The following is a 24714-nucleotide window of genomic DNA, read 5'->3' as shown; positions in this document are numbered from 1 at the left end:
AATGAGCTGCCAGAGGAAGTGGTGGAGGCTGGTACGATTACAACATTTAAAAGACATCTGGATGGATACATGAAGAGGAAGGGTTTAGAGGGATATCGGCCAAATGTTGGCAGATGGGATTACATTAATTTAGGATATCTGGTCGGCATGGAAGAGTTGGGCCGAAGGGTCTGTTTCTGTGCTGTTCAACTCTATGACTTCACCTGATGATGGTGCAGTGCTCTGAAAGCTTGTGATATCAAATAAACCCTTTGGGCCATATCCCGATGTTGTGTGACTTCTGACTTTGTCCATCCCAGTCCAACACATCATGGCTACTCTCTCTCAACAGATGCAGCCATAGAGGTGTACAGCATGGAAACAGACCCTTCGGTCCAACTCGTCCATGCTGACCAGATATCTTAAAATTAATTCAGTCCCATTTGCCAGCATTTGGCCCATATCCCTCTGAGCCTTTTCTATTCACGTATCTGTCTAGATGCTGGCAGATCTGCTGAGTTTCTCCAGCACTTGCTGGTTTTATTTCCCAAGTGATAAACACTGAAGGAATCCGCTGGTAAATGTTCTGGGGACGCTTTGGCTTTGTTCTGATGCACTTGTGTTGGGAGTGGCTAATCAAATAGAGTTTGAGCATGCAGGGCTGGATCCGAGAGTGGGCGGAAAGTACAGCTGGCTGCCTCTGGTCACCTCTCTGCTCTCACTTTCAGTCACTTCACGGTCTTCTGAAAGAAATGGATAACCCTGTCTTTACCTGTTACATTTTCTACAGCACTCTACTGGTCCTCAAACTCTATACTCTGGCCATCATCACGGGACAACTGCGGCTGCACAAAAAGGTGATGGCTGCAATTATAATAATTATAGCTTTTTATTTAAAAAATACTTCCGTTTAGAGCAGAAACTTTTTGAAATTGAGAGAGAGAGAGACCTGATGTTTTTGTTAATTAATGTCAAGACCCTCCGGTCTAATTTGAAGTTGAATTTATTAAGAATGGGCGCCCTTCTCCGAACAGAAAGGAGGGGGAAAGTTGCAATATTTTTGGAACTTCAATGTATTGTAAAATCATTGATTCTGATGGCTTTAGAGGAGTTTTGAACTCATTTTTAGAAATGTTTTGGAGGGGTTGCGCTTTGGAAACGTAAATCCGCACGAAAATGGGCAGGCTTCTTTAAATTCCACTTTGTGTGTGTGTGTGTTTGTGGCGGGGGGGGGGGGGGAGTTGATGTGTAATGCGACATTGTAAACAACTGCAAGGTAATAAAATTTCCTCTGGGCTTCACGCAGTTCAGTTTGAAATCGTAAACGCACTGCCTTAATGTGTGCTCATTCTGCTTCATGGTTTTTAAATGCTGCTTTAATTTTTGCCCGTCGCCCCACACTCGCCGATCAGGGACACCCCTGTATTTCAGGCTTTCTTTTTATAAAAACGGGAGACTTAATCGAATGGGAATGTGGGCCAGTAAATGCACAGGGTCAGAAAAAGAAAGCTGGACGATGGTGTAGAGTGAGAGGCAGGAACAAAATTGCAGATGCTGGAATCCAAGGAAGGACGAACAGCAGGCCAGCCAGCATGTGGAGGAGGGGATGTCAACTTTAGGAGTATTACCTTCTCCAGGATTGCATGTGGGGATGGGGATCGGGATCGGGGGCGGGGGGGAAGCTGCAGATAAACGGGCATGGGAGGGTGGCGAAAGAGTGGTGATAGGTAGTGGGTATGACCTGTGAAGTGGGTACGACCTGGTTGGTTGATGGGAGGTTAGCTGGTATGGAAGGGAGGAGGCAGTGGGTGGAATGGGGGGGGGGAAGAGGTGGTGGGTGGAATGGAAGGGAAGAGGCGGTGGGTGGACTGGAGGGGAAGAGGTGGTGGGTGGAAGGGGAGCCGGAGGAGATGAGGTGCTGGATGGTATGGTGGGGAAGAGGTGGTGGGTGGAAAGGGAGCCGGGGAACAGATGAGAAGGTTATTTGCAATCAGAGAACTTGATGTTAAGTCCTCCGGGCTGTAGATTGCCCAGGCGGCAGATAAGGTGCAGTTCCTCAGATTTGCGATTTGATTCACTGTTGACACTGGAGGAGGCTGAGAATGGACGTGTAGGGAGGCAGGATTGGGGTGGGGGGAGTGTTGGGGACTTGAAATGGGCGATGGCTGGAAGTTTAGGTTGGCCGATATGGACCAGGTGAAGACGCTCGGTGAAATGGTCACCTAGTCTATGTTTGGTCACACTGATGTAGAGAAGACCACATTGGGAGCACCGGATGCAGCAGAGTAGGTTGGAGGAGATGGAGGTGAAGCTCACTTGGAAGAGCTGTTCAGAGCTCAGGATGGAGGTGAGGGAGGTGGTGTGTGGACAGGTGTTACATATGTTATGGTTATGGTTATGGGCAAGGTACTGGATGGGTTGGACTAGGTGGGGAGTGGTGAAGGGAATGGTCCTTGTGAAAGCAGAGAGGCACATGGAGTGGAACATGTTCAGGGTGGTGGGATCTAATTGGAGTTGGCACAAGTGTTTGAAGATAATACATAGGATGCGGGGGCTGGCGAGGTGGAAAGTAAGACCAGGTGGACCCTCTCTTTATTGTGTATTGGGGGGGTGATTGTGTAAAGTGAGACACTTACTTGGAGAGTTGGCACAGACGTGATGAGTGGAGTAGCCTCATTCTGCACTGTAATGATTCTGCAGTTTTGTCCCATTCAGACTATTCCCAAGGCTGAGAAAGCAACAACGAGATGTGTGGAAATGTGAGGGAGAATCTCTGGAGGATATTCATCCCTTAAACCTGTTCTGTCATTCACTGAGCCAATTGGTGGTAGTTAATTGAACCATCCATGTGTCTCCATATCCCTTAATGGCCATCAAGAAATCATTTGAGTTCATCTTTGGTATTATTAACTGTGCTATCATTTATTGCTTTTTGTGGGAGTAGATTTCACTCTTTTGCACGCTAAAGTGGTTCCAATCTTCTTTTCTCAATGTCCTGGTTCTGGTTTTAAAGTCACGTTCCTTTCTACATTCTCACCATCAGGCAATGTCTCTTGATATTCGTTTCAAGCTCTTAAAAACAAATTCCATCCAATTAGACCTTAGCCTAAAAAACAGCTAGTTTGTTGAAACTCTTAAGAGGCATCCACCTGTGTATATTATTACAATATTACAAGGAGGTGGGGACGGAGAAATACAATAGTCAATAATCAGCCCAGCATGCCTTCTAAGATAACAAAGACCCTCTCTGATGAAGGGTCTAGGCCCGAAACGTCAGCTTTTGTGCTCCTGAGATGCTGCTTGGCCTCTGTGTTCATCCAGCTCCACACTTTGTTATCTTGGATTCTCCAGCATCTGCAGTTCCCATTATCTCTCAGCATGCCTTCTGTTAGTTTGAAATACTCATCAAGTGATTCAACCTAACCGAATTCCAGTCTGATGCTTTTCTATCCTGAATTTTTCGAACAGAGTTGAGTCAGATGTTTAAATTTAGAAAAGGATGGATCGCATTAGATCAAAGTAAATAGTTTCCAGTAATTTAAGAATTGTAGAATCCCTACAGTGTTGATACAGGCCATTCAGTTCACACTGACCTTCCAAAGAGCATCCCACCCAAACCTACCCCCTATCCTTTCCCTGTAATCCTACATTTCCCATGGTTACCCCCCCCCCCCCCAGCCCCCGGAAGCCTGCACATCCTTGTACACTACAGTATGGCCAATCCACCTAATCTGCATATCTTTTACAGTGTGGGAGGAAATTGGAACACATGGGGGAAATCCCTTCAGACACAGGGGGAATGTGCAGACTCCACACAGGCAGTCTCCTGAAGGTGGAATTGAACGCAGGTTCCTGGCACTGTGAGGCAGCAGTGCTAACCACTGAGCCACCATTTTGAGAGGAGCTAGAATGAGAGAACTTTTTACAATGTTAAAGACTAGCAAACGTCAAAGTGCATGAAGATAGCATGTTATCTTTGTAAACAGGAAGACAGACAAACAAAATTTGACATCTTGACAAAGAGTGAGATATTAGGACAGGAGATTAGACAAAGAGATTAATTTTATGGAGCATCTTAAAGGAGGTGAGGGTGGAGGGATAGATAGAATGATTTCAGGAGGGATTTATGAAATTATTTTTACATGGGGTTGCGAGGCTGTGTGATGAATTGATTGGAGTTGATGGTTGATGTAGAGGAAACATCAAAATTTAGGAAGTTGTTAAGGGGCTGGGAAAAGTACATTAATTTGGTTAAGATAAACAGGATAGTTGCTGGAAAGGCAGGAAGTCAGCAGAGAGAAGAAGCCCATTTCTACAGTAAAAGCAAAATACAGCAGATGCTGGAAATCTGAAACAAACTCAGAAGATACCGCAGAAACTCCACAAGTCTGCTAGCATCTGTGGAGCGAAACAGAATTCACGTTTCAAGTCTAGTGTGACTCTTCAGAACTAGTTCTGCAATTTCAAAAGAAGAGTCACACTGGACTTGAAACATTAACGTTGTTTCTCTCTCCACCTTACAACCAGACTCGCTGGGTTTCTCCAGCATTTTCTCAAGTTTGTTTTCACAGGAACTGTGCTTTTGCATTTCATTGAATTAGTGATGCCACAGTTAATTGTTGAGTGTTACTTTGTTCTTAAGTTTCCAACATGGCTTTGTCTGACTTCACCCTCTCCCTTCCTACAGGCATTTGTTAACCCAGAGGATGCATTGAGACATGGTGGGCTGGAGTATCATCGAAATGATCCTGATGTGGAGCGAAGTCGGAGGTAATGTAAATATTCTGTAGACGTCACTCGGATTCATAGAATGACACCGTGCTGAGAGGAGGCAATCAGTCATTTCCTGTCCATCCTGGCACTTCGGTAGAGCTATCTACCAGTCCCATTCCCCGGCTGTTCCCCATAGTTCTGGAATTTTCTCCCGGATGGAACTATTCTGTACTCTTTAGAAATCTATTATTGAATGTACTTTCGCCACGCTTCCAGGAGTGCATTCCAGATTACCATTAACTGTGCAAATAAAGGTTTTCTCATGTTGCTTCTGGTTCCATTGCCAAGAAAGGGAACATTTACACTTTATGCATTGGGTCCAGACTGACAGTGCATATTGGAAAATTCCACTTAACCAGCACATGAATTCTTGTCCATTTAGTAAATGGCTAGAAAAAGAAATAGGTGGAGAAAGAGTTGCGTGGTCTCCAATGTTTATTTGTTTCACATCTAAAATGTTGCATATGTTGACCTGGAATTCTCTGCTAGTAAGAGTTGACAGGAAGAATGTCTAGATGTAAGATTATCTTTCACTATATTCTAGATATAAAATCACCAAAGTCCTACTGCACCATAGAGTTTTCAAAGTCAATTTGAAAAGCTGAACGATGTGAATTTTTATTTTGTTTTCAACAATGCTTGCAAAAAGTTTATGTCTGGACTAAATAGTTAGGGGGTCAGCTAGCTCAGTTGGTTGGACAGCTGGCTTGCGATGCCAACAGTATGAATTTGATTCCTGCACCAACTGTGGTTCCTATGAAGGGCATGCCTCTTCGACCTGTTCCTTGCCTGTGGTCTGGTGACTCATAGATTAAACAGCCAGTCTTCTCTCTCTCTAATGAGAGAGAAACTGTATGGTGCGGTAGGACTTTGGTGACGTTATATCTAAAAAATTTTGAAAGATAATCTTACATCTATATCCTGTCAACTTTTACCACCAGAGGTACAGAATACTCACTACAGAAATGACCAGAGAAATATTGACGAGATATTACTGGGCTACTGTACTCCCATCACAAAGAGTGTAATGAGCAAAGAATACTACAGTGCAAGAGTAGGCTCTTTGGTCCACCAATACTGTTCCAAAACATCATGCTTTTCTGAATGAAATCCCCCAGTACATTAGGTGCCACTTAATAATGCCTTTTAATTTTATTTATTTATGAAATTCTGTGCTCAAATACCACCGTTGCCTTGTCATTAATCTCCTTATGGAGTTACCACGATTGTTTACAATACAGAAGGAAGCCATTTGGCCCCTCAACTTCACAATCTTCCAAATGCTTCTACATAGTAGATATCCCTGTTTTCTCTGCCTTTTCACATAACTGTCAGGATGGCTCTTAAAAGTTGCTGTTGCATCCCTCTCCACCTCCTCCTCTGGCAGTACATCCAGGCTCTTATCACTCTCTGCGTAAAAAAACTTGTCTCCCACATGTCCTTTAAACTTACCCCTTTTTACCTTAAACCTGTGTCGCCGAGTAATTGGCCTTTCTGCCCTGGGAAAAAGACTCCAGCTATCCATGCCTGTCATAATTTTGTAGACTTCTATCAGGTCGCCCCTCATGTTTAGATGTTCAAGTGGAAACAAACCAAGTTTGTCCAATCTCTCCTCACAGCTAAACTAGGCAACATCCTGGTGAACCATTTCCGCACCATCTCTGATGCCTCCATATCCTTCTTGTAACATGGCAACCAGAACTGTCATACAACATTCCAAAAGTGGCCTCACTAAAGTTCAATAATGATTAGTGTTCAGCTTACATAGAAATTTAGTGAAGGACCCTGCTCTTACAGCTTTCTGTAGTAAGGAATCGCAGACTCTCAACACGCTGAGAGAAAAAAAAAAATCCTCCTCATCTCCATCTTAAATTGGCACCCCACTTATGCTGAGACGGTGCCCTCTGGTCCTAGACTCTCCCATGAGGGGGAACATCCTCTCAGCATTTACCCTGTCAGGCCCTTTAGAAATCCTGTATGTTTCAATTAAATCATCTCTCATTCTTCTAAACTCCAGTGAGTAGAGTCCCAACCTGCTTAGCTTTTGCTCATAAGACAATCCGTCCATGCATCAAGTGAAATTGGAATGAAAACCTTCAACTGCGTGAACTGACTGATGGTCATATTTGTCCACATTGATAACTTTGCTTTATCCCACTGAACTTGTGGATGCATTTGACCAACTGAGTGGTATTCATCAGTTTAATAGCAGAACTGGCTCACTCTGGAAGAAGATATGTTGATAAACACATTAGAGACAGGGGCTCAGAAGGGCCTGCAAGTAGAGTGTGATTATGTGAAGTGATTATTCATCAGTTTAATAGCAGAACTGGCTCACTCTGGAAGAAGATTTGTTATATCTCTGTTCCATCAAGAAACCAAAAGCATGTTATTTTAAAAGAAGGGAATGGCTGATTGTAGGAAATTCAAAAAAAAATCGAAAGAAGGAATAAAGAAAACCATATAACATGTTGGGGCTGGGCTGCTGGGATTAGTCTAATTAATGTGAACAGTTCCCTCACCACGTCACTGCTCTGAAACTATGCTTTCCTCATACCAGTTTTCCAATTAGTCTGACATCATGTTTCCATGTAACATTTTAGTGAAATCTGCTTTACGGTTGAAATGACTTCAATATTTATGTGCTTTTAAAAATGTTCCACATAAGCACCCTGCCACTTCACATAATCACACTCTACTTGCAGGCCCTTCTGAGCCCCTGTCTCTAATGTGTTTATCAACGTGTCTTTCAATGTATCGATGACATTCATCTCTAACACTTCATGTGGTAACAAGTTCCACATGTAAAGAAGTTTCTCACGAATTCTTTGTAATTATCTTGCATTTATAGCCTAACCCTGTTCTGGACTCGTCCAACATTTTCCCTTATCTACTCAAGCAAACCCTTTCAGAATTCTAAGGCTACCCCTCAGTCTTTATCTTTCTGGAGAAAAGAGCCAGTGTACACAGCTTTTCAATGATACACATAAGCTCTCAGTTCTGGTGTCATCCTGGTCAATTTTTATTCTCTCCTGCTTTTAATCCCATTTTTGCAACAAAGAGACATATATTTTAAATCTAATTAACATGTGGAATTGTAAAGCTAGCTGCGAAAATATAATCAGTTGTTGTGAAAACTCATCTGGTTCACTTGTGTCCTTCAGGGTAGGATTTCTGCATTCCTTACCCAGTCTGGCCTATATGTGACTCCAGACCTGCAAAATGTGGCTGACTGAAATAGCTGAGCAAGTTCTAGTGGAATTAGATACAGGCAACAAATGCCAGGCTTGTTGTGAAACGATAAGTTTTTAAAAAGTGGTTCTAAATTTTGTTTTGCTTTTATTCAACAACGGGATGAGGGCATTGCTGGCTAGGCAGCATTTATTGCCCATCCCTAATTGCCCAGAGGGCAGTTAAGAGTCCCATGTGGGCCCGACCAGGTAAGGATGGCAGTTTCCCTCCCTAAAGGACATTAGTGATACAGGTGGGTTTTCCTGACAATCGGCAATGGATTCATGGACATCATTAGTGATTTATTCCACCATCTGCAAAGGTGGGATTCAAACCCGGGTCCCCAGAACATTATTGGGTCTCTGGAACAACAGGCCATTGCCTCCCCTGAGGTAATCGTGCAAATTTAATATCACACCCTTGTTTCTCAATTCAGCTCCTTGAGAGATAAAGTCCCTTTAAGAATTGGACTTTGCTACATACCAAATTGTTGTGTTAAATGCTCCTTGGCTAAGTTTATTGCTTTCCTCATTCTGTTCAACTCCAAAGATGGTAAAAATAACATACTGCCTCTGTCTCTGTGCTGAAACTCAGGATTGAAATATTAGCAATCATTTTCCCAGACATGGACCAAGGAGTAATTTGTTCCTTCAAAGCTAGACATGGATGATTTTTTAGATGGCAGAGAAGACTGAAACGTGCATAAACTTTGGAATTAAACTGACATAACTAGAGAAACACGACCTTTGATGCAGTCAAGAAAAATTCAGAGCCAAAATTTTTGTTAGGCAAAGGCATCTGTTTTGTACGTTCTATGCAAGTGTTCAATAATAGACAGTGAATGCTCCTGATGATAGTTTAGCATGTTCCTCAAGCAGCTGTGATGTTGAAAACACTTTGACTGTGCTGAGGAGAGCCAGCTGTTGTGCTGGAGTTGCAAAATATGGTGAGAAAGTGTGGAATTCTGGCCACAGTAAAGCAGAAATGTATATGCACATCACAGTACATTGTTACATTTTAATGTTATTGTAAGGTAACGATTCATGCATGTACAGATTACTTAATGATCTACTTGAAATCATTAAAAAACTCTAAATTTGCATTTAGGTTATTAAAGTTTTCTAAGCATTAGGCTTTTGCTGTTTGCTTTGGACTCATTCGCAGTTCAAGTGGTCTGGTTTAAAACGTTGTGGGTTCAAGTCTCACACCAGAATGCGAAATGCCAGCTGTCAGTATGCAGTATGTTGCAAATCAGAGTCTACAGTGTGGGTTCGATTCCCGCACCAGCTGAAGTTACCCTGAAAGACTGTCCTTCTCACCCTCTCCCCTCGCTTAAGTTCGGGTGATATAAGAACAAAAGAAAGTAGGTTTAGGCCATCTGGCCAGTTGAACCTGCTCCACCATTCAATAAGATCATGGCTGATCTTATCGTGCCCTCAGCTGTATTTACCTGCCTGCTTATCATAACCCTTAATTCCATTACTATTCAAAAATTTGTCATTGCCTTGAAAACATTCAACAAAGTAAACTTGGCTGCTTCACTGGGCAGGGAATTCCACGGATTCACAACCTTTTGGGTGAAGAGGTTCTTCCTCAGCTCAGTCCTGAATCGGCTCCCCCCCCCCCACCATTCTGAGGCCGTGCCCCCTCGTTCTAGTTTCACCTGCCAATGGAAGCATCCTCCCCGCTTCTATCTTATCTAGTCCCTTCGTAATTTTGTATGTTTCTATAAGACCCCACCTACCAACATCAGGAGAAACCATCATCAATTTGTCTGTCTCTAATGAGAGAGCAGACCTATGGTCCAGCCGAACTAGGGCAACTTTATGTTTCTTACCGGAATGTTTTTTGGCTAACCTATTAAGGTGAGGTTCCATCTGCCCACTTGAATGGATATAAAATATCCCATGGGACTATAGCAAAGATAAACAGAGGTGTTCTCCCGAACCCTGGCCAGTTAATTAACAATCAAACAACATCACCAAACAGAAACAGAAAGTGCTGGAGAAACTTGGCATCTGTGAAGAGACAAACAGCATTTCGAGTCCGATGACCCTTTGTCAGAACAGAATGTGGCTGAGAAATGGTGGTATTCATGCTGAAGGTGAGGGTGGGTTTAGGGGCAGAAGGAGTAAGTCAGAATGATTGTGACAGCACCCAGGCAGAGAGAGAGAGGAAAAAGTAGGCAGACAAAGAAGATGAAATTGATCATTTCTAAGATACCAGCATAGGCCTCTGTTCAATTTCCTGTATTCCACCTGATCACTCACCAAAATATGAGACCAGTAGTTCACTTCCTAAATCAGACAAAGATAGACAGCAAATTAGAGTCAGAGAGAGAAGGATGGAAATACTGAATGAAGAGAATTTAAAAAGAAGACTCAGTTTCTCTGAGTTCTGAAGAAGTCATTCCCTACCTGAAAGCTTAACTCTTTTTCTCTCTCTTTCCACAAAAGTGGCTAGACCTGCTGAGTTTCTCCAGCATTCTCCCACTTTATCTCGGCTTTCCAGCAAAGCAATATTTTCCTTTTAACAGATGTTTATATGGCACTTTTAACATATTAAAATATCCCAAAGCACTTCACAGGAGCACTGTAAAACAGTGTAAAACACTGTTGGTGTTCCTAACAGGGAAGATGGTCCCCATGATTCAGATAGCTGTGACAGGGCTTGTGTTAGCAAAATCCGTCAAAATTTCAGAAACGTGTGTGTGTGTGTGTGTGTGTGTCTTTCTGTCTGTCTCATCACCTTGGAAAGCTAGATTTTCAATCAGCATGGGAAGCAAACATTTTGGGAGAAAAGGCAGGGAAGTGGGTATGAGAATGATCAGATCTGCCATGATTTCATTAAATGGCAAAGCAGGCACAATGGACTGAATGGCCCACTTCTGCTGCTATGTTTCACGGTTAATGTGGACCTGGATACAGTGATATATCAGTCTGTAATTCCTCGCTACAGCACAGACCAACAATTCCTCAGTCGCAGTGCAGAAATATGATTTCCACAGCATTAGCTACGGATCAAAAATAAATTAAAGCGACTGATTGAATTGTGTGGAATTAGCCCTCAAAATGACCCTCACGCTGTGCAGAAAGCAGCATTCTGCATTAGATGCTGAGGCAAAGATTACATAGATCGCTACGTGCATGGTCTCGCCAAACTACACCCAATTGTTGTCAGACTTTATTATTATTATTCTTGAATTCAAACTTGCTCAAATAAATTGGAACTGGTTTCCTGCCTTTCAGATTGTTTCCTGAACTTGCATGCAGTCCTCCTGCAGTCCTTGTACCAGATAAATATGTGAATTAGGAGCAGAAATAGCCATTCAACCCTTTAAGTCTGCTCTACCACTCAATCATAATATCATAGAATCCCTACAGAATGGAAGCAGGCCATTTGGCGCATCAAGTCCGCACCGACCCTGCAAAGAGCATCCCATCCAGATCACCACCCTACCCTATCCCTGAAACCCTACATTTACCATGCCTAACAAAGCTTGCACATCCCTGGACACTATGGGGAATTTGGCATGGCCAATCCACCTAACCTGCTCATCTTTGGACTTTGGGAGGAAACCAGAGAACCCAGGGGAAACCCACCAGACAGGGGGAGAATGTCCAAACTCCATGCACTCACCTGATGCTGGAATAAAAGCTGGGGCCCTGGTGCTGAGGCAGAAGTGCTAACCACTGAGCCATCATGCTGCCCTCATGCTTGATCACCCAAAGAAGGGTCAAATTGGATTTGAAATGTTAGCTCTCTTTCTCTCTCCATAGATGCTGCTGAACCATGCTGTTTCTCCAGCATCCATAGAACTTTAAGATAGCAAGAACTGCAGATACTGGAGTCACTGTGGAGCTGGAGGAACACAGCAGGCCAGGCAACATTAGAGGAGCAGGAATGTTGACGATTTGGGTCAGGACCCTTCTTCAGAAATGGGACGATCTTCTGAGGAAAGGGTCATACTGGATTCAAACTGTTACCTCTGTTTCTGTCTTCACAGATGCTGCCAGACTTGCTGAGTTTCTCCAGCACTTTTTGTGTTTGATTGTGAATTTTTAAAAATCAGTTTTGAAAATCAAGGTGGCCATTCAACCCATGTTAACTTGAAAGACATCTTAGATCTGGAGGCTGCTCTCTTGTTAGAGAGAGACAGCTAGCAGTGAACTTAGACGCAGGGTTAGTTTAGAGATGGCAGGGCATTTTATGGTGACCTCAACTAGTTCAGGAATTGAACGTACTCAGCGAGCATTGCATTTCAAAGTTGCCATCCAACTAATTGAGCTAAATAAGCCTGACACTAACATAGCATTTAGCCTTTGAAAAGAGGAATGTAATGATTGTACAAAATCAATTAAAGCCACGATCAAAAAGTGCCTGTGGCCTGTGGCCAGTAATGAATATTACTGACAGGAGTTAGTATAAGAACATATTCTCACATTCTCAGATCGAGAAGTTCGGTCCAGATAGGATGAAATGGAAAAGTTAGATGAAAAGAGAGTGGATCTCTACCATCCGAGAGTTGGCTGTAAGCAAATTTGAGGTGATTTATTGAAGGACGATGGTGGCAAGTGGTATGTATGAAGCCTGTGGCCTGTAGTCTGGTTCAAGAAGGCAGCTCACCACCAGTTTATGTAGGGAAGGGAAATTTGCCCAGCCAGTAACGTCCCACAAAAACAATGTTACAGCATTCTCTGCTCTAGATGTAAAATCTGCCATCTGTTTATTCTTTAAGGATAAGTGTATAACCTCGTAATTCTGGTATTATTCCAGTATATCTTTGACAGTAATCAGTGCTTCTATCTTTTTCCCAAATATGGAAACCTGAAATATTTGCAGTAAGGCTGGTTTAAGAGTAAGCTAATCTTGGCTGTATGCAAAGCGTTTCTGTTCTCAATTCATTATGGCTAGAAATGAACGCCTGTGTTTTACTAAACAAGCTACTTGATATTTTAAAAATATTAACAACTGACTTGTGGTCATATTTACTCAACTATTGAGCAAATCTGTCTCACTCTCATCTCACTTCTGAAGGAAATAATGTGCAGTGAAATTCCTGGCACTGTATGTGGACTAGGGTTAATGAAGAACACATGTTGATTCAGAACAAAAACAGGAAAGCTGTTTCCTTGTTGTCATGCCAACGTGAGAAAAAGTCTTCATCACTGTTGTATTTGTGAAGCATTGTTTTTCATTATTCTTTCTTGTAGTGTAAGTTCTAAGAGGAAAAGGTAGAGAGACATCTGTTTCCAAACCACCTCTCTCCATGTGGAACATTTCAAAACATGTTTCAGAAGCACTCGATTAGCTGTAGCTGAGGGAAGAATTGGCAGATGTGGGCATCACTGGCAGGGTCAACATTAAATGCCCATTCTGAGTTGTCTTTGAAATGATGTTGGTGAGCTGCATTCTATGACTATTGCAAACCATGTGCTTTAGGTACATGTTCAGTGCTGTTAGGGAGGGAATTCCAGGATTTTGACCTATTGGCAGTGACGGAATGGTGATATATTTCCAAGTCGGGGTGTTACATGGATCGGGGGAGGGGGGGGAACCTGCAGGGAATTCTTAGCGTAGAAAATGGACTGTTTGGAAGTGTTGTGCAGGCAGGGTCAGCTGAAGCATTCAGGAAGACATTGGATGATGGTTTTATTTTAAACAGATGTGTAAGGCTATGCAGGAGATTGGCAATAAGTTAAAATACTCAGGCTGCTTCTAAAGAAAAGATGACCTCTTTCTGCACCGTGATGATTCTGGTTGTGGTCTCATGAAACAGTTGCTTTTGTTCTGTTAGATAGAAGTAGTTGTGGGTTTAGAAAGTGCTGAGTAAAAAGCCTTGGTGAATTTCTGCAGTATAAGTTGTGGATAGTGCACACTGTTGCTGCTGAGCTTCAGTGGTGGAGTGAGCGAATGTTGATGATTTGATGCCAGTCGAAGCGGGGTGCTTTGTCCTGGATAGTGTCAAGCTTTCTGAGTATTGTTGGAGCTGTGCCCTTCCAGGCAACTGGGGAGTATTCCATCACCCTCCTGACTTGTGTCTTGTAGATTGTGGGCAGGCTTTGGGGAGTCAGGAGGTGAGCTACTTGACACAGTATTCCTATTCCCTGATCTGCAATTTCTGGTCAATGTTAGCCCCCAGGATGTTGATAGTGGAGGATACAGCAATGTTGATGCCATAGAAAGTCAATGGGTGATTGTTAGATTTTATCTTGTTAGAGATGGGCATTGCCTTGGGCTTGTGTGGCACAGATGTTACTTGCCACTTGTCATCCTTAGCCTGGATGTTGGTTATGGATTGCATCAGTGTCTGAGGAGATCATAAATCATGCTAAACACTGCTCAACCTTAGCTACCAGCCCCACTTCTGATCTTGTGTTTGTGGGAAAATCTTTGCACACAATTTGCACCTATGCAGCTTTCACAAACATCAATGATAGAAGTGACATGTTCATCAAGAGATCACTTCCCTGTCTTTGAAACACTGCCATGGGTTTTTTTTTCCTCCATCCACCTGAGACAGCAAACCAATGGCCTTGGCTTAATGTATCATTTGAAAGAAGGGACCTCTGACCATGCAGCACTTCCCTCAGTATTGCCGCAGGAGTGTTAGTTGTCAGTCTGGATCCAGTGAGATAGAAAACCAAGAACCCTTCCTTGATTAACACATTCCCCTAGGACATGAAATGTCCCCAGTTCAAAACTGGACAGAGAGATCACTAATTCTTCAGTTAGCCTATGTCAGACTGACGTGTTCCAGAGGTGTGTCATAATGTCTGAGCAGGCATTAAAAATAACTCCCTGTTTTCCCGGACGGGTGCAGCTCCAACAACACTCGAAGCTTGACACCATCCCAGACAATGCAGCCTGCTTGATTGGCACCAAATCACAACCGTTCACTCTCCCCTTCACCAATGCTCAGTGGCAGCGGTGTATACAATCTACAGGATGCACAGCAGATTTTCACCAAGGCTCCTTAGACAGCATCTTCCAAACCCACAATCACAATCAACTAGAAGGACAACAGCAGCAGATACATGGGAACACCATGACTTGAAAATTTCCCCTCCAAGCCACACTGACTTTTTCCTTCAGCGTCACTAGGTCAGAACCTGGGAACTACCTCCCGAATGGTTCAAGAGGGCATTCTCAAGGGTGACTAGGGATGGACAAGAAATACTGGGTACAGTCAGCATCACCAACATTCTGTGAATTAATTATAAAATGTGCTCACTATCTATATGTGCTCAGGCAATTAATAGTTAATGACTGATGCTGCATGACCTTAAAGATATTAAGCAAAATCAATGTTTCAAAGGTTTGTTATATTGACATAAAATGGTAACTCTGTTGACAAATACTGCCCAACCTGTTGTATTTCACCAGCACACTCCAAACCTCCAATACTCTGTTTATGTTGAGCATAAGTATCAGCTATGAGTTACATGCTGTAGGTGTTGGATTGGAACCTATAATCTCAGACTTGGAGGAGAACATGCTGCTCATTGAACTGCAGCTGACACAGAAAACAACCTTCAAGCTGCTCCCATGTCTTAACATTTCTTGAATACATCATGAGCTGATAAGCGCTTTGGGATCTCCTGCACCTGTGAAAGGTGCTATATCAATGCACATCTTGTTTCTTCTTCAAACACAGAGATCATATTTTCTCCCACAGCATGTCTGCAGTTATAAGATTTTAGTACACCGCTCTGGAACAGGTGAGACTTGAACATGGTCTTCCTAGCTTGGAGTTTGGGCTACTACCACTGTGTTTGCAGTTATATAGTTAGTAATGCAGAGAGGTGAGAGGATGGAATGCCTCCATGTTTATAAACTGTGATTACATCAATCCATTTATTCCCATTCCTGCCTTAAGAAACTTGGAAAGGATAGTAAACCATTGAGATTTTTATTGCTTGAAAAGAATAGCCTACTCCTCCTCCTCTTGCTTCTGTTCTTACATTGAAAGAAAGTAAAAATGCACAGATTTTTGTAATCTGCTCTTGTGACTTTGAAGTGGAAACGAAGGAACTGGGAGCATTAATAGGCCATTCAGTCCTTTGAGCCTGCAACCACATTTGGCACGGCTGATCCTCCATCTCAATGCCACTTTCTCTCTATGCCCCTGGATGCCTTTAATGCCTATAAATGTATCGGTCTCTTTCTTGAATATACTCGGTGAACCAGACTCCACAACTTTCAGTGGTTGTGAATTTCACAAGTTGACAACCCACTGATTGATGAAATGTTTCCTCATCTCAGTCCGTAATGGCCTATCCAATATTGTGAGACAGTTACCCATGGTTCTAGACTCCCCATCGAGGGAAAACACTCTCCCTGCTAGCGAGTTTTGAGAAGATTTGTAGCTCAGGTTGAGTTTCTGGATGTGAGTTTGCTCGCTGAGCTGGAAGGTTAGTTTTCAGACGTTTCGTCACCATTCTAGGTAACAACGTCACTGAGCCTCCGATGAAGCACTGGTGTTATGTCCCGCTTTCTAAACAGATAAATAGAAAGCAGGACATAACACCAGCGCTTCACCGGAGGCTCACTGATGATGTTACCTAGAACGGTGATGAAACATCTGAAAACTAACCTTCCAGCTCAGCGAGCAAACTCACATCCAGACTCTCCCTGCTTGTAGTTTTCCCAACCTTGTTGGAATTGTATATCTTTCAATCAGATCCCTTGTCATTCTTCTAAACTCTGGTGAACCAACCAGCGTTGGTTCCTTTTTCTTAAATAACATTGACATAGAATCACAGAGTTGTACAGCATGGAAATAGAACCCTTCGGTCCAAATCATCCATGCCAACCAGATATCCTAAATTAATCTTGTGCCACTTGCCAGCATTTGGCCCATATCCCTCGAAACTCTTTCTATTCATATATCCATCCAGATGCCTTTTAAATGTTGGAATTTGTACCAGCCTCCACCACTTCCTCTGGCAGCTCATTCCATACACGCACCACCCTCTGCGCGAAAAAGTTTCCCCTTAGGTCCATTTTAAATCTTTCCCCTCTCATCTTTAAACCTATGCCCCCTCTAGTTTTAGACTCCTACACCCCAATCATTTTCTGTCCTTTTCTCAGCCTTTCTCTTTCCATGAGATCAGTAAGAATGAGGAAGGCCATTCAGCCTATCTTAACTGTGTTAGATGGTATTTACACCAGAGAAACATGATTTTTTAAAAAGTTCATTCTCAGGATGTGGATGTCATTGACTTGGCTAGCATTTATTGTCCGTCCCTTACTGCTGTGAGATCTGGAGTCACGTGTAGGCCAGATCCAGGTAAGGATGACAGTTTCCTTCCCTAAAGTGAACCAAATGGGTTTTTCCACTGATAGTCAGCAAAAGGTTCACGGTCATCATTAGATGCCAGATTTTATTTTTGAATACAAATTCCACCATCTACCATGAGGTTTTTCTGAAGAAGGGTCCCGACCCGAAACATCAGCCTTCCTGCTCGTCTGATGCTGCCTGGCCTGCTGTGTTCATCCAGCTCCACACCTTGTTATCTCCACCATCTACCATGGCAGGATTTGTACCTGGGTTGCGAGGCCATTACCTGGGTCTTAGGATTAATAGTCTAGCAATAATACCACCAGGCCATCACCTCTTGTGTGGTAGTGGAGTCGGGTTGAAATTGTTGGATGCAGGGGAAGAAGCTTTTATTCTGTTAATGTGAGTGAGGAGGGTCATATCACTTTAACAACTAGCTGTTAGGCAATGTGATCACCTGGCCTCCCTAGTGAAGTGAAGGCCATACTTCAACTGGCTGCCTCAGTGACAACCATTCTTGCTCAGCAAATATTAAGCTTCTCATTAACTAGGTGGGTTAGCTGTGGGAAATGCAGGGATAGGATCGGGGGAGGTGGATCTGTGTCGGATGCTCTTTGGAGGGTCGGTGTGGATGAGCTGAATGGCCTGCTTCCACACTGTAAGGGCTCTACTAACACATTCAAAGGGTAGAGTATTTGTTCTGGCAGCGTGTGTTTTATTTCTTTTACTATTTGGTACATGGTACACTACAGGTTTGTTTTAGTGGTTGGAGAGGCAGCTAGGAAAATGAGCAGCAGACAGTTGAATTTCCGAGTCACTTCTGTTTCCTACTTTTAGTCAAGCTTGGAATGTGGCCTTCATTAAATCCAGCATTTAAGGCGTGTCTCTTGCTGGCCTTGAGAAGGTGCTGGTGAGATACCTTCTTGAATCGCTGCAGTCCGTTTGCTGTAGGTGCAGCCAGATGTGCCATTAAGGAGGGTGTTCTAAAAGTAACATGCCTCACACCCCCTATTCGCAATAATAACCAAAACAGAATCCCCCTCATCCTCACTTACCACCCCACCAACCTCCAAATCCAACGCACCATCCTCCGACATTTCTGCCATCTGCAATCCGACCCCACCACCAAAGATATTTTTCCCTCCCCACCCTTATGTGCTTTCCGGAGGGACTACTCTCTCCGTGACTCCCTTGTCCACACCACACTCCCCTCCAGCCCCACAACCCCTGGCACTTTTCCCTGCAACTGAAGCAAGTGCTACACCCGCCCCTATACCCCCCCCCCACCCCCATCTCAGGCCCTAGGAAGACTTTCCACATCAAACAGATGTTCACCTGCACATCTGTCAATGTGGCACATTGTATCTGCTGTTCCCGTTGTGGCCTTCTCTACATTGGGGAAACCAAACGGAGGCTTGGGGACCGCTTTGCGGAACACCTATGCTCAGTTTGCAATAAACAACTGCACCTCCCAGTCGCGAACCATTTCAACCCTCTCTCCCATTCCTCAGATGACATGTCCACCCTGGGCCTCCTGCATTGCCACAATGATGCCACCCGAAAGATGCAGGAACAGCATCACATACTTTGCTTGGGAACTCTGCAGCCCAAGGGTATCAATGTAGATTTCACAAGCTTCAAAATCTCCCCTCCTCCGACCACATGCCAAAACCAGTCCAGCTAGTCCCCGCCTCCCTGACCATTCCTTCCACCTCAAGCCCCAACCCCATCTCCTACCCGCTAACCTCATCCTGCCCACCCTGACCTGTCTGTCCTCCCTGGACTGACCTATCCCCACCAACTCCCCACCTACATTCACCTTCACTGGCTCTAACCCTGCGTCTTTGACCTGCCTGTCTCCTTTCACCCTATCTTCTCCTTTATCCATCTTCTATCTGCCTCCCCCTCTCTCCCTATTTATTTCAGAATCTCCTTCCCCTCCCACATTTCTGAAGAAGGGTCCCGACCCAAAACGTCAAGCTTTCCTGCTCCTCTGATGCTGCTTGGCCTGCTGTGTTTATCCAGCTTCACATCGTGTTATAACAGTCTCAAAGTGATGGTTTCCACAAACCTGGTGCATGTGTCATATTTGGTGATTATGGCTGCAGGTTTGGGAGACAATATTGAGAAAGTCTTAGTAAGTTGTTTTCTTTTCAATCATTTCATGGGATGTGACAAGGCTGTCATTTGTCACTCATCCCTCAATACCGTGAAGTCTGGAGTCACATGTAGACCAGACCTGACAACGACAGCAGATTTCCTTTCCTAAGAGATGTAGGATGCAGTTTTTTTTTCTCCTCAGAATCCCTGTATTGTGGAAAGAGGCCATTCAGCCCATTGAGTCTGCCCCAACCCTCCAAAGACCGTCCCACCCAATCCCCATAACCTCACCTTTTACCATGGTTAATCCACCCAGTCTATACATCCCCGGACAATGTGGCTCAAAAACAGAGCATCCAGACCAAGCCTACAAAGAGATTGGGAAAATGTACAAACTCCACACAGACAGCCGCCTGAGGGTGGATTTGAGCCCAAGTCCCTGGTGTTGTGAGGCAGCAGTGCTAACCATTGAGTCACGGTGAGGGTTTATGCTGGCAGGTGGGTGAGTGAGGGGGGTAGATTGGTAGGTGAGTGGGTCAGATGTTGGATGAGTGGCTGGTTAAGTGAGGAGTAGACTGGTGAGACAGGGGGTCAGATGCGTGGTGAGGAGAGAGTGGGTCTGGATCAGGGTGGGGGAGAAGTTGGCAGTGAAGTTGGATGCCAAGGAAGAAACGGGGAGTTGGTAGCCTGGGGGCATGGGATGTTGTAGGTTTGGGACAGGGATGGTCAATGTTAGTGGGTTTGCCAGGTGCCCTGGGGAGGGGGATGTTCGGGGGGGGGGGGCGGGATGTGGGTGGTGGTGCTGATTGGATGTCTGGCGGCGATGGGGTCGGTGGATCAGTGGGAGGTGCGGTAACACAATGTCTGTCTTAATTTCAGAATTGTAGACCTTTTCAAGAGAGTTCCAAACCAGAAAATGATCAATCAGTGATTTAAGTATTTGGAACAATTATCTTGTTGTCAGTGCATCCTGTCTTCTGATGGGTTCTTGAATGCATGTTTATGCAATTGATACAATTGATCCCCAACTATCTGGAGACTGGAGGATCTGGGTGATAACTCCTTCCCCACAGATACTGTCTAACTTCCTGACTCAATGCAGCTGTTTCCGTGTCGGATTTCCAGCATCCCTTGCGTTTTGCTTTTCTTACAGAATAAGATAATCGAGGGCAGTAGTAACGGACTGAAATTTTAGTTAGAATAGTTGAGAGTAGAAAGCTGAAACTCTGCCAACAATTATTGATCAAGTGAATTCTTACTTGCCTACGTAATCGCTGGTCATTGTTTGTGCTGTGAGCGAATGCACAATCAATTTTCTCCTGGCTGAGGTTCCTGTCATATATTGCTGGATCGTAAAGGCTTTACTCTGTAAATGTAGCACTCCCAGTCAGGTGAAAGCGAGGTGCAAAGAAAGCTTGGGTCAAAGTCCTGACTGCAATCTGCATTCCTCTGCTGTGGAGTTTGTCCATTCAACCTGTGCTCTTTATCTGATTTGCGAATGATAGTAATGAAGGCAAATGGCAACAGGATAAAATTGAACTAGCTTCCGCTCGCCAGAGACTGATCAGCACTCAGACAGATGGCATCTTTCTGTGCTGTAACTTTTCTGTGATCCAATGAGCATAGGATGAAGGGGAAAATTCTAGGAATGCTCTGTGGGACAGGGAACTTCTACAGACAGAGCCAACATTTTAGATTTTCTTTTAAATTATTCATGGGAGCTGAGTGTCACTGGCAGGTCCAGCATTAATTACACGTCCCTAATTGCCCAGGGAAGGTGGATGATTGAATCAATGTAGCCTGCATGGTGTAGGGATACCCATAGTGCTGCGAAGATTTTGACCTTGTTACAGTGATGCAACAGTGATTATATGCCCAAGTCAGGATGGTGTGTGGCTTGGTGGGTGGTAGGGGGTTGGGGGGTTGGAATTTGCAGATGGCAATGCTGTCATGCATCTGCTGCCCTTGTCTTTCTGGGTGGTGGAAGTCATGAGTTTGAAAGGCGCTGTCAAAGGAGTCTTGGTGAGTTGCTAAAGTGCATCTTGTAGATGGTACACATTGCTGCTACTGTATGGAGGTGGTGAACAGAACGAATGTTCAAAGCAGGTGCCGATCAAACAAACTGCATTGACCTCGATGGCATCGAGCTCCATAGGGTCGGTGACCATTTGTCAAAGGAAGGGCGAGAAAAGATGGGAAAGGAGAGAAGAGTGAGATGGAATAACCACTGCAGAGTATAGGTAAAGGAAGAGTAAAGAGCAAAAGGGAAGGTTATGTCAGGTTGGAAGACAAGAGTGGTTAAATGACAAAAAGGGATGAGTGTGGTTGGGGGCAGACATGGTTGGTCATGGGACAAATAAAGAAATAAAAGAAATGGGCCTAAAATGTGTAAATGGCAACAGCAGGATCAGTAATAGGCTGGGCTGCCTGAGGTAAGTGGGAGCAGTGACATTGTTGACGCCACTTTTAGGACCAAGGCTGTGTGACTGAGGGCCGGTTAGCTCAATTAGGTGGACAGCTGGTTTGTAATATAGAGTGACAGTGACAGCGTGGGCTCAGTTCCCACAGTAGCTGAAGTTACTATGGAGGACTGTCCTCAATCTTTCCCCTCACCTGAGGCATGGTGACCCTTGGGTTAGACCAACGCCAGTCGTCTCTCTCTCTCTCTAATGGCCTATTAAAACTATTGTACCTTTGCCAGGAATGCATTTAATGAGCTGTGTTAATTTGGTTATCAATGAACATAGCAGATCTTTTCTATCCAAAAGTCTTCTCGACTTGAAGAAGCTGGAAATGAGGAAAGCACTGTGTTTGGCTTATTAATCAAAGTAGCCATAGTTTTATATATATTGAATGAGTAACCAGTTCATTTTGATTATTTATTCCCCCCACAGAGCCCATCGCAATGCCAGGGAGAATATCTTTCCTTTCCTGTTCCTCGGTGCTATCTACTCATTGATGGAACCCAACCTCTTCATTGCCCATGTCCACTTCCTGGTCTTCTTCGTGGCACGTGTAGTCCATAGTGTGGCTTATCTCTTCGCTTTTAGAGCACCAACACGCTCACTGGCGTACATCATCGCACAGGTTCCTTGTGTGTCCATCGCCGTACAGATCCTTTCTCACATTGCAATCGGTTGGTAAAGGCAATTGATACAACAAACCCAGTCGGAGACACTTTGGAAATACTGGCTGCTGGGATCAGTTCATCTCAGACGTGAAGAGTCTACTGTTAGTGTTGGAATTGTTATTACATTGACTTAAAATCCACTAGACATCGCCAGCATAGTGTCTGCTTTACTGATTGACTCTCTGGAGATCAAAATTCTGCTCCTGTGCTATTATTTCATGCAATCAAACACGCAAATGCTTCGATTTCAGCTCATCAATTTTAAAGAAATTAAATCAAACAATTTAAAGAAATTGCTGAAAATGGTGAGTAGGAGCCAGATTTATTATCCCCTCCAACACCACCCCCACCCACAACAACCGGACACCCGATTTAAAGTTTTGTTTTGATCCGAAACCTCAAGATGGATCTACCAAAATGACTGCCCCACAAATAATTTTAAATAGAAGGGTATCGTTAACAAAAAGCAGATTGTTCAGACAATGCTTAAAACATCCAATAACTGAAGTTTTAGTGAATCGCTATTGTAGCACACAACCACTTCAAAAAACATTAGAAATGGGGTTCCAAAGCCCATTGCAGAATGAACTGTCACCTTTGCTCATTTAAAATGTCACATAAATAATGTAGAGGCTTGTGCCACTTTATATGATGTACAATGTAGCGAATCACTGAATATTTTGCTAGATAAGAATGGTCCAAACCACATTCCCAACTCAAGTCCACCACACACACCCACACACACACTCGCATATGCGCTACACCATCGTCCATGCAGTAAGCAGACCCTTGCTTCTCAGCTTGTCTGGATCCTTATCTGCCTGTTCAGTATTGTTTAATAAAAGATTCTGCCATTGGACTTGCTGGAGATCATCTTATTGAGCTAACATGAGCAACGGACATTGTTATCAATTAGAAGCTGCACATTAAAACTCAATGTTGTGACAATTTCAGAAGTCAAACTAAGGGCCCAATCTTACCAGTAGATGAACCAGGAACAAGATTAGGCCATTCAGCCGTTTGAGACTCCTCTGCTGTTCAATAAGATCATCGCTGATTTGGTCTTAACCTGAACTCTACCTTTCTACGTAGCTCTGATAATCTTTCATCCTCATGGTAATCACTGGTCCATCTACCTCTGCCTTAAAAATATTGAACTATTCTGCATGCACTGCTTTTTGAGGAAGGGAGTTCCAAAGACTCTCAACCCTCTGAGAGGGGACATCTTCCTCCAATGAATGTGACCTGCCCCCAAAGCTCTGTCTAACTGAAGTACTTTGCCAGTTTGATCTTGTAGTTTTACAAAAGTTTTTTCACACGTGTGTACTTTCCTTTGCTTCTTGTTCATTTGCAGTATTATTATTCATTTGCAGTATTATTCATTTGTATATAGATGTTTGAGTATTGTTGACATATTTTGTTGAAGCTCTTTGTCTTGCGTTAAGATTTACCAATGTAAGGGGGAACAATATTTTATCATTATGACAAGAGGGCATTGATTGTTTGGCAAATTGCGAATACAAGATACATTCTCCTCGGCAATGCCTCTAACAATCAAAAGTCCAACGCACATCTCCCAGGATAAATTTTTAAAAACTAAACAATGGAGCATCCATACCAATGGTCCAGTGTGGTCTTAACACAAACCCAAATAATGTTCCGGAAGCCTAGGTTCACATTGTGGCAAGGCAGACGGTAGATTTTGAATTAAATAGCAAATCTGGAATTAAGAGAGTAGTGACCACCATAAAAGTGATGTATTTGTGACCCACAACAATGTTGCTGACTCTTAACTGCCCTCTGGGCAATTAGGGATGGATAATCACTGCTCGTCTAGCCAGTGATGCCCATGTCCCCCATGAAGGAGTAAAAAAATTGAAGAAATTTTTCCTCATCTCAGCCTTAAATTGCCAACCTCTTGAGATTTGGTGACCAATGATCAAGATCTTCCACTTGAGATGTTTTCTCATTATTTCGGCCCATTGAGGATCTTATGTGTTTCCATGTGATCACATCTCATTCTGCTAGCTGGAGTGGGCAATATAGTTTGTCTACTCAATCTTTCCTCAAATCCAGTCATCCTATCATTGTTTTTTTTCAAAATGTCATCCCCTACCCAAAAGTCCTCAACAACAACAAAAACAATGTTGCGGGAAAAGCTCAGCAGGTCTGGCAGTGTCTGTGAAGGAGGAAACAGAGTTAATGTTTCAGGTCCGGT

At 43.7% G+C, this 24714-nt stretch overlaps 1 protein-coding gene across 1 annotated transcript; it reads left to right on the top strand.

Moving 5' to 3' along the window:
• The first annotated feature begins 627 nt into the window (after positions 1-627).
• Positions 628-24038, top strand: LOC125465467 (prostaglandin E synthase-like). The gene is made up of 3 exons (XM_048559050.2): positions 628-836; positions 4667-4749; positions 22261-24038. Exons 1-3 carry the CDS (start codon positions 633-635, stop codon positions 22508-22510), a joined length of 537 nt encoding a protein of 178 aa, XP_048415007.1. The 5' UTR covers positions 628-632; the 3' UTR covers positions 22511-24038.
• The last annotated feature ends 676 nt before the right edge of the window (positions 24039-24714 follow it).

This window comes from Stegostoma tigrinum, chromosome 29 (assembly GCF_030684315.1).
Source record: "Stegostoma tigrinum isolate sSteTig4 chromosome 29, sSteTig4.hap1, whole genome shotgun sequence".
Taxonomy (NCBI): Eukaryota; Metazoa; Chordata; class Chondrichthyes; order Orectolobiformes; family Stegostomatidae; genus Stegostoma; species Stegostoma tigrinum.
This window is presented reverse-complemented; position numbering and strand designations above follow the sequence as displayed.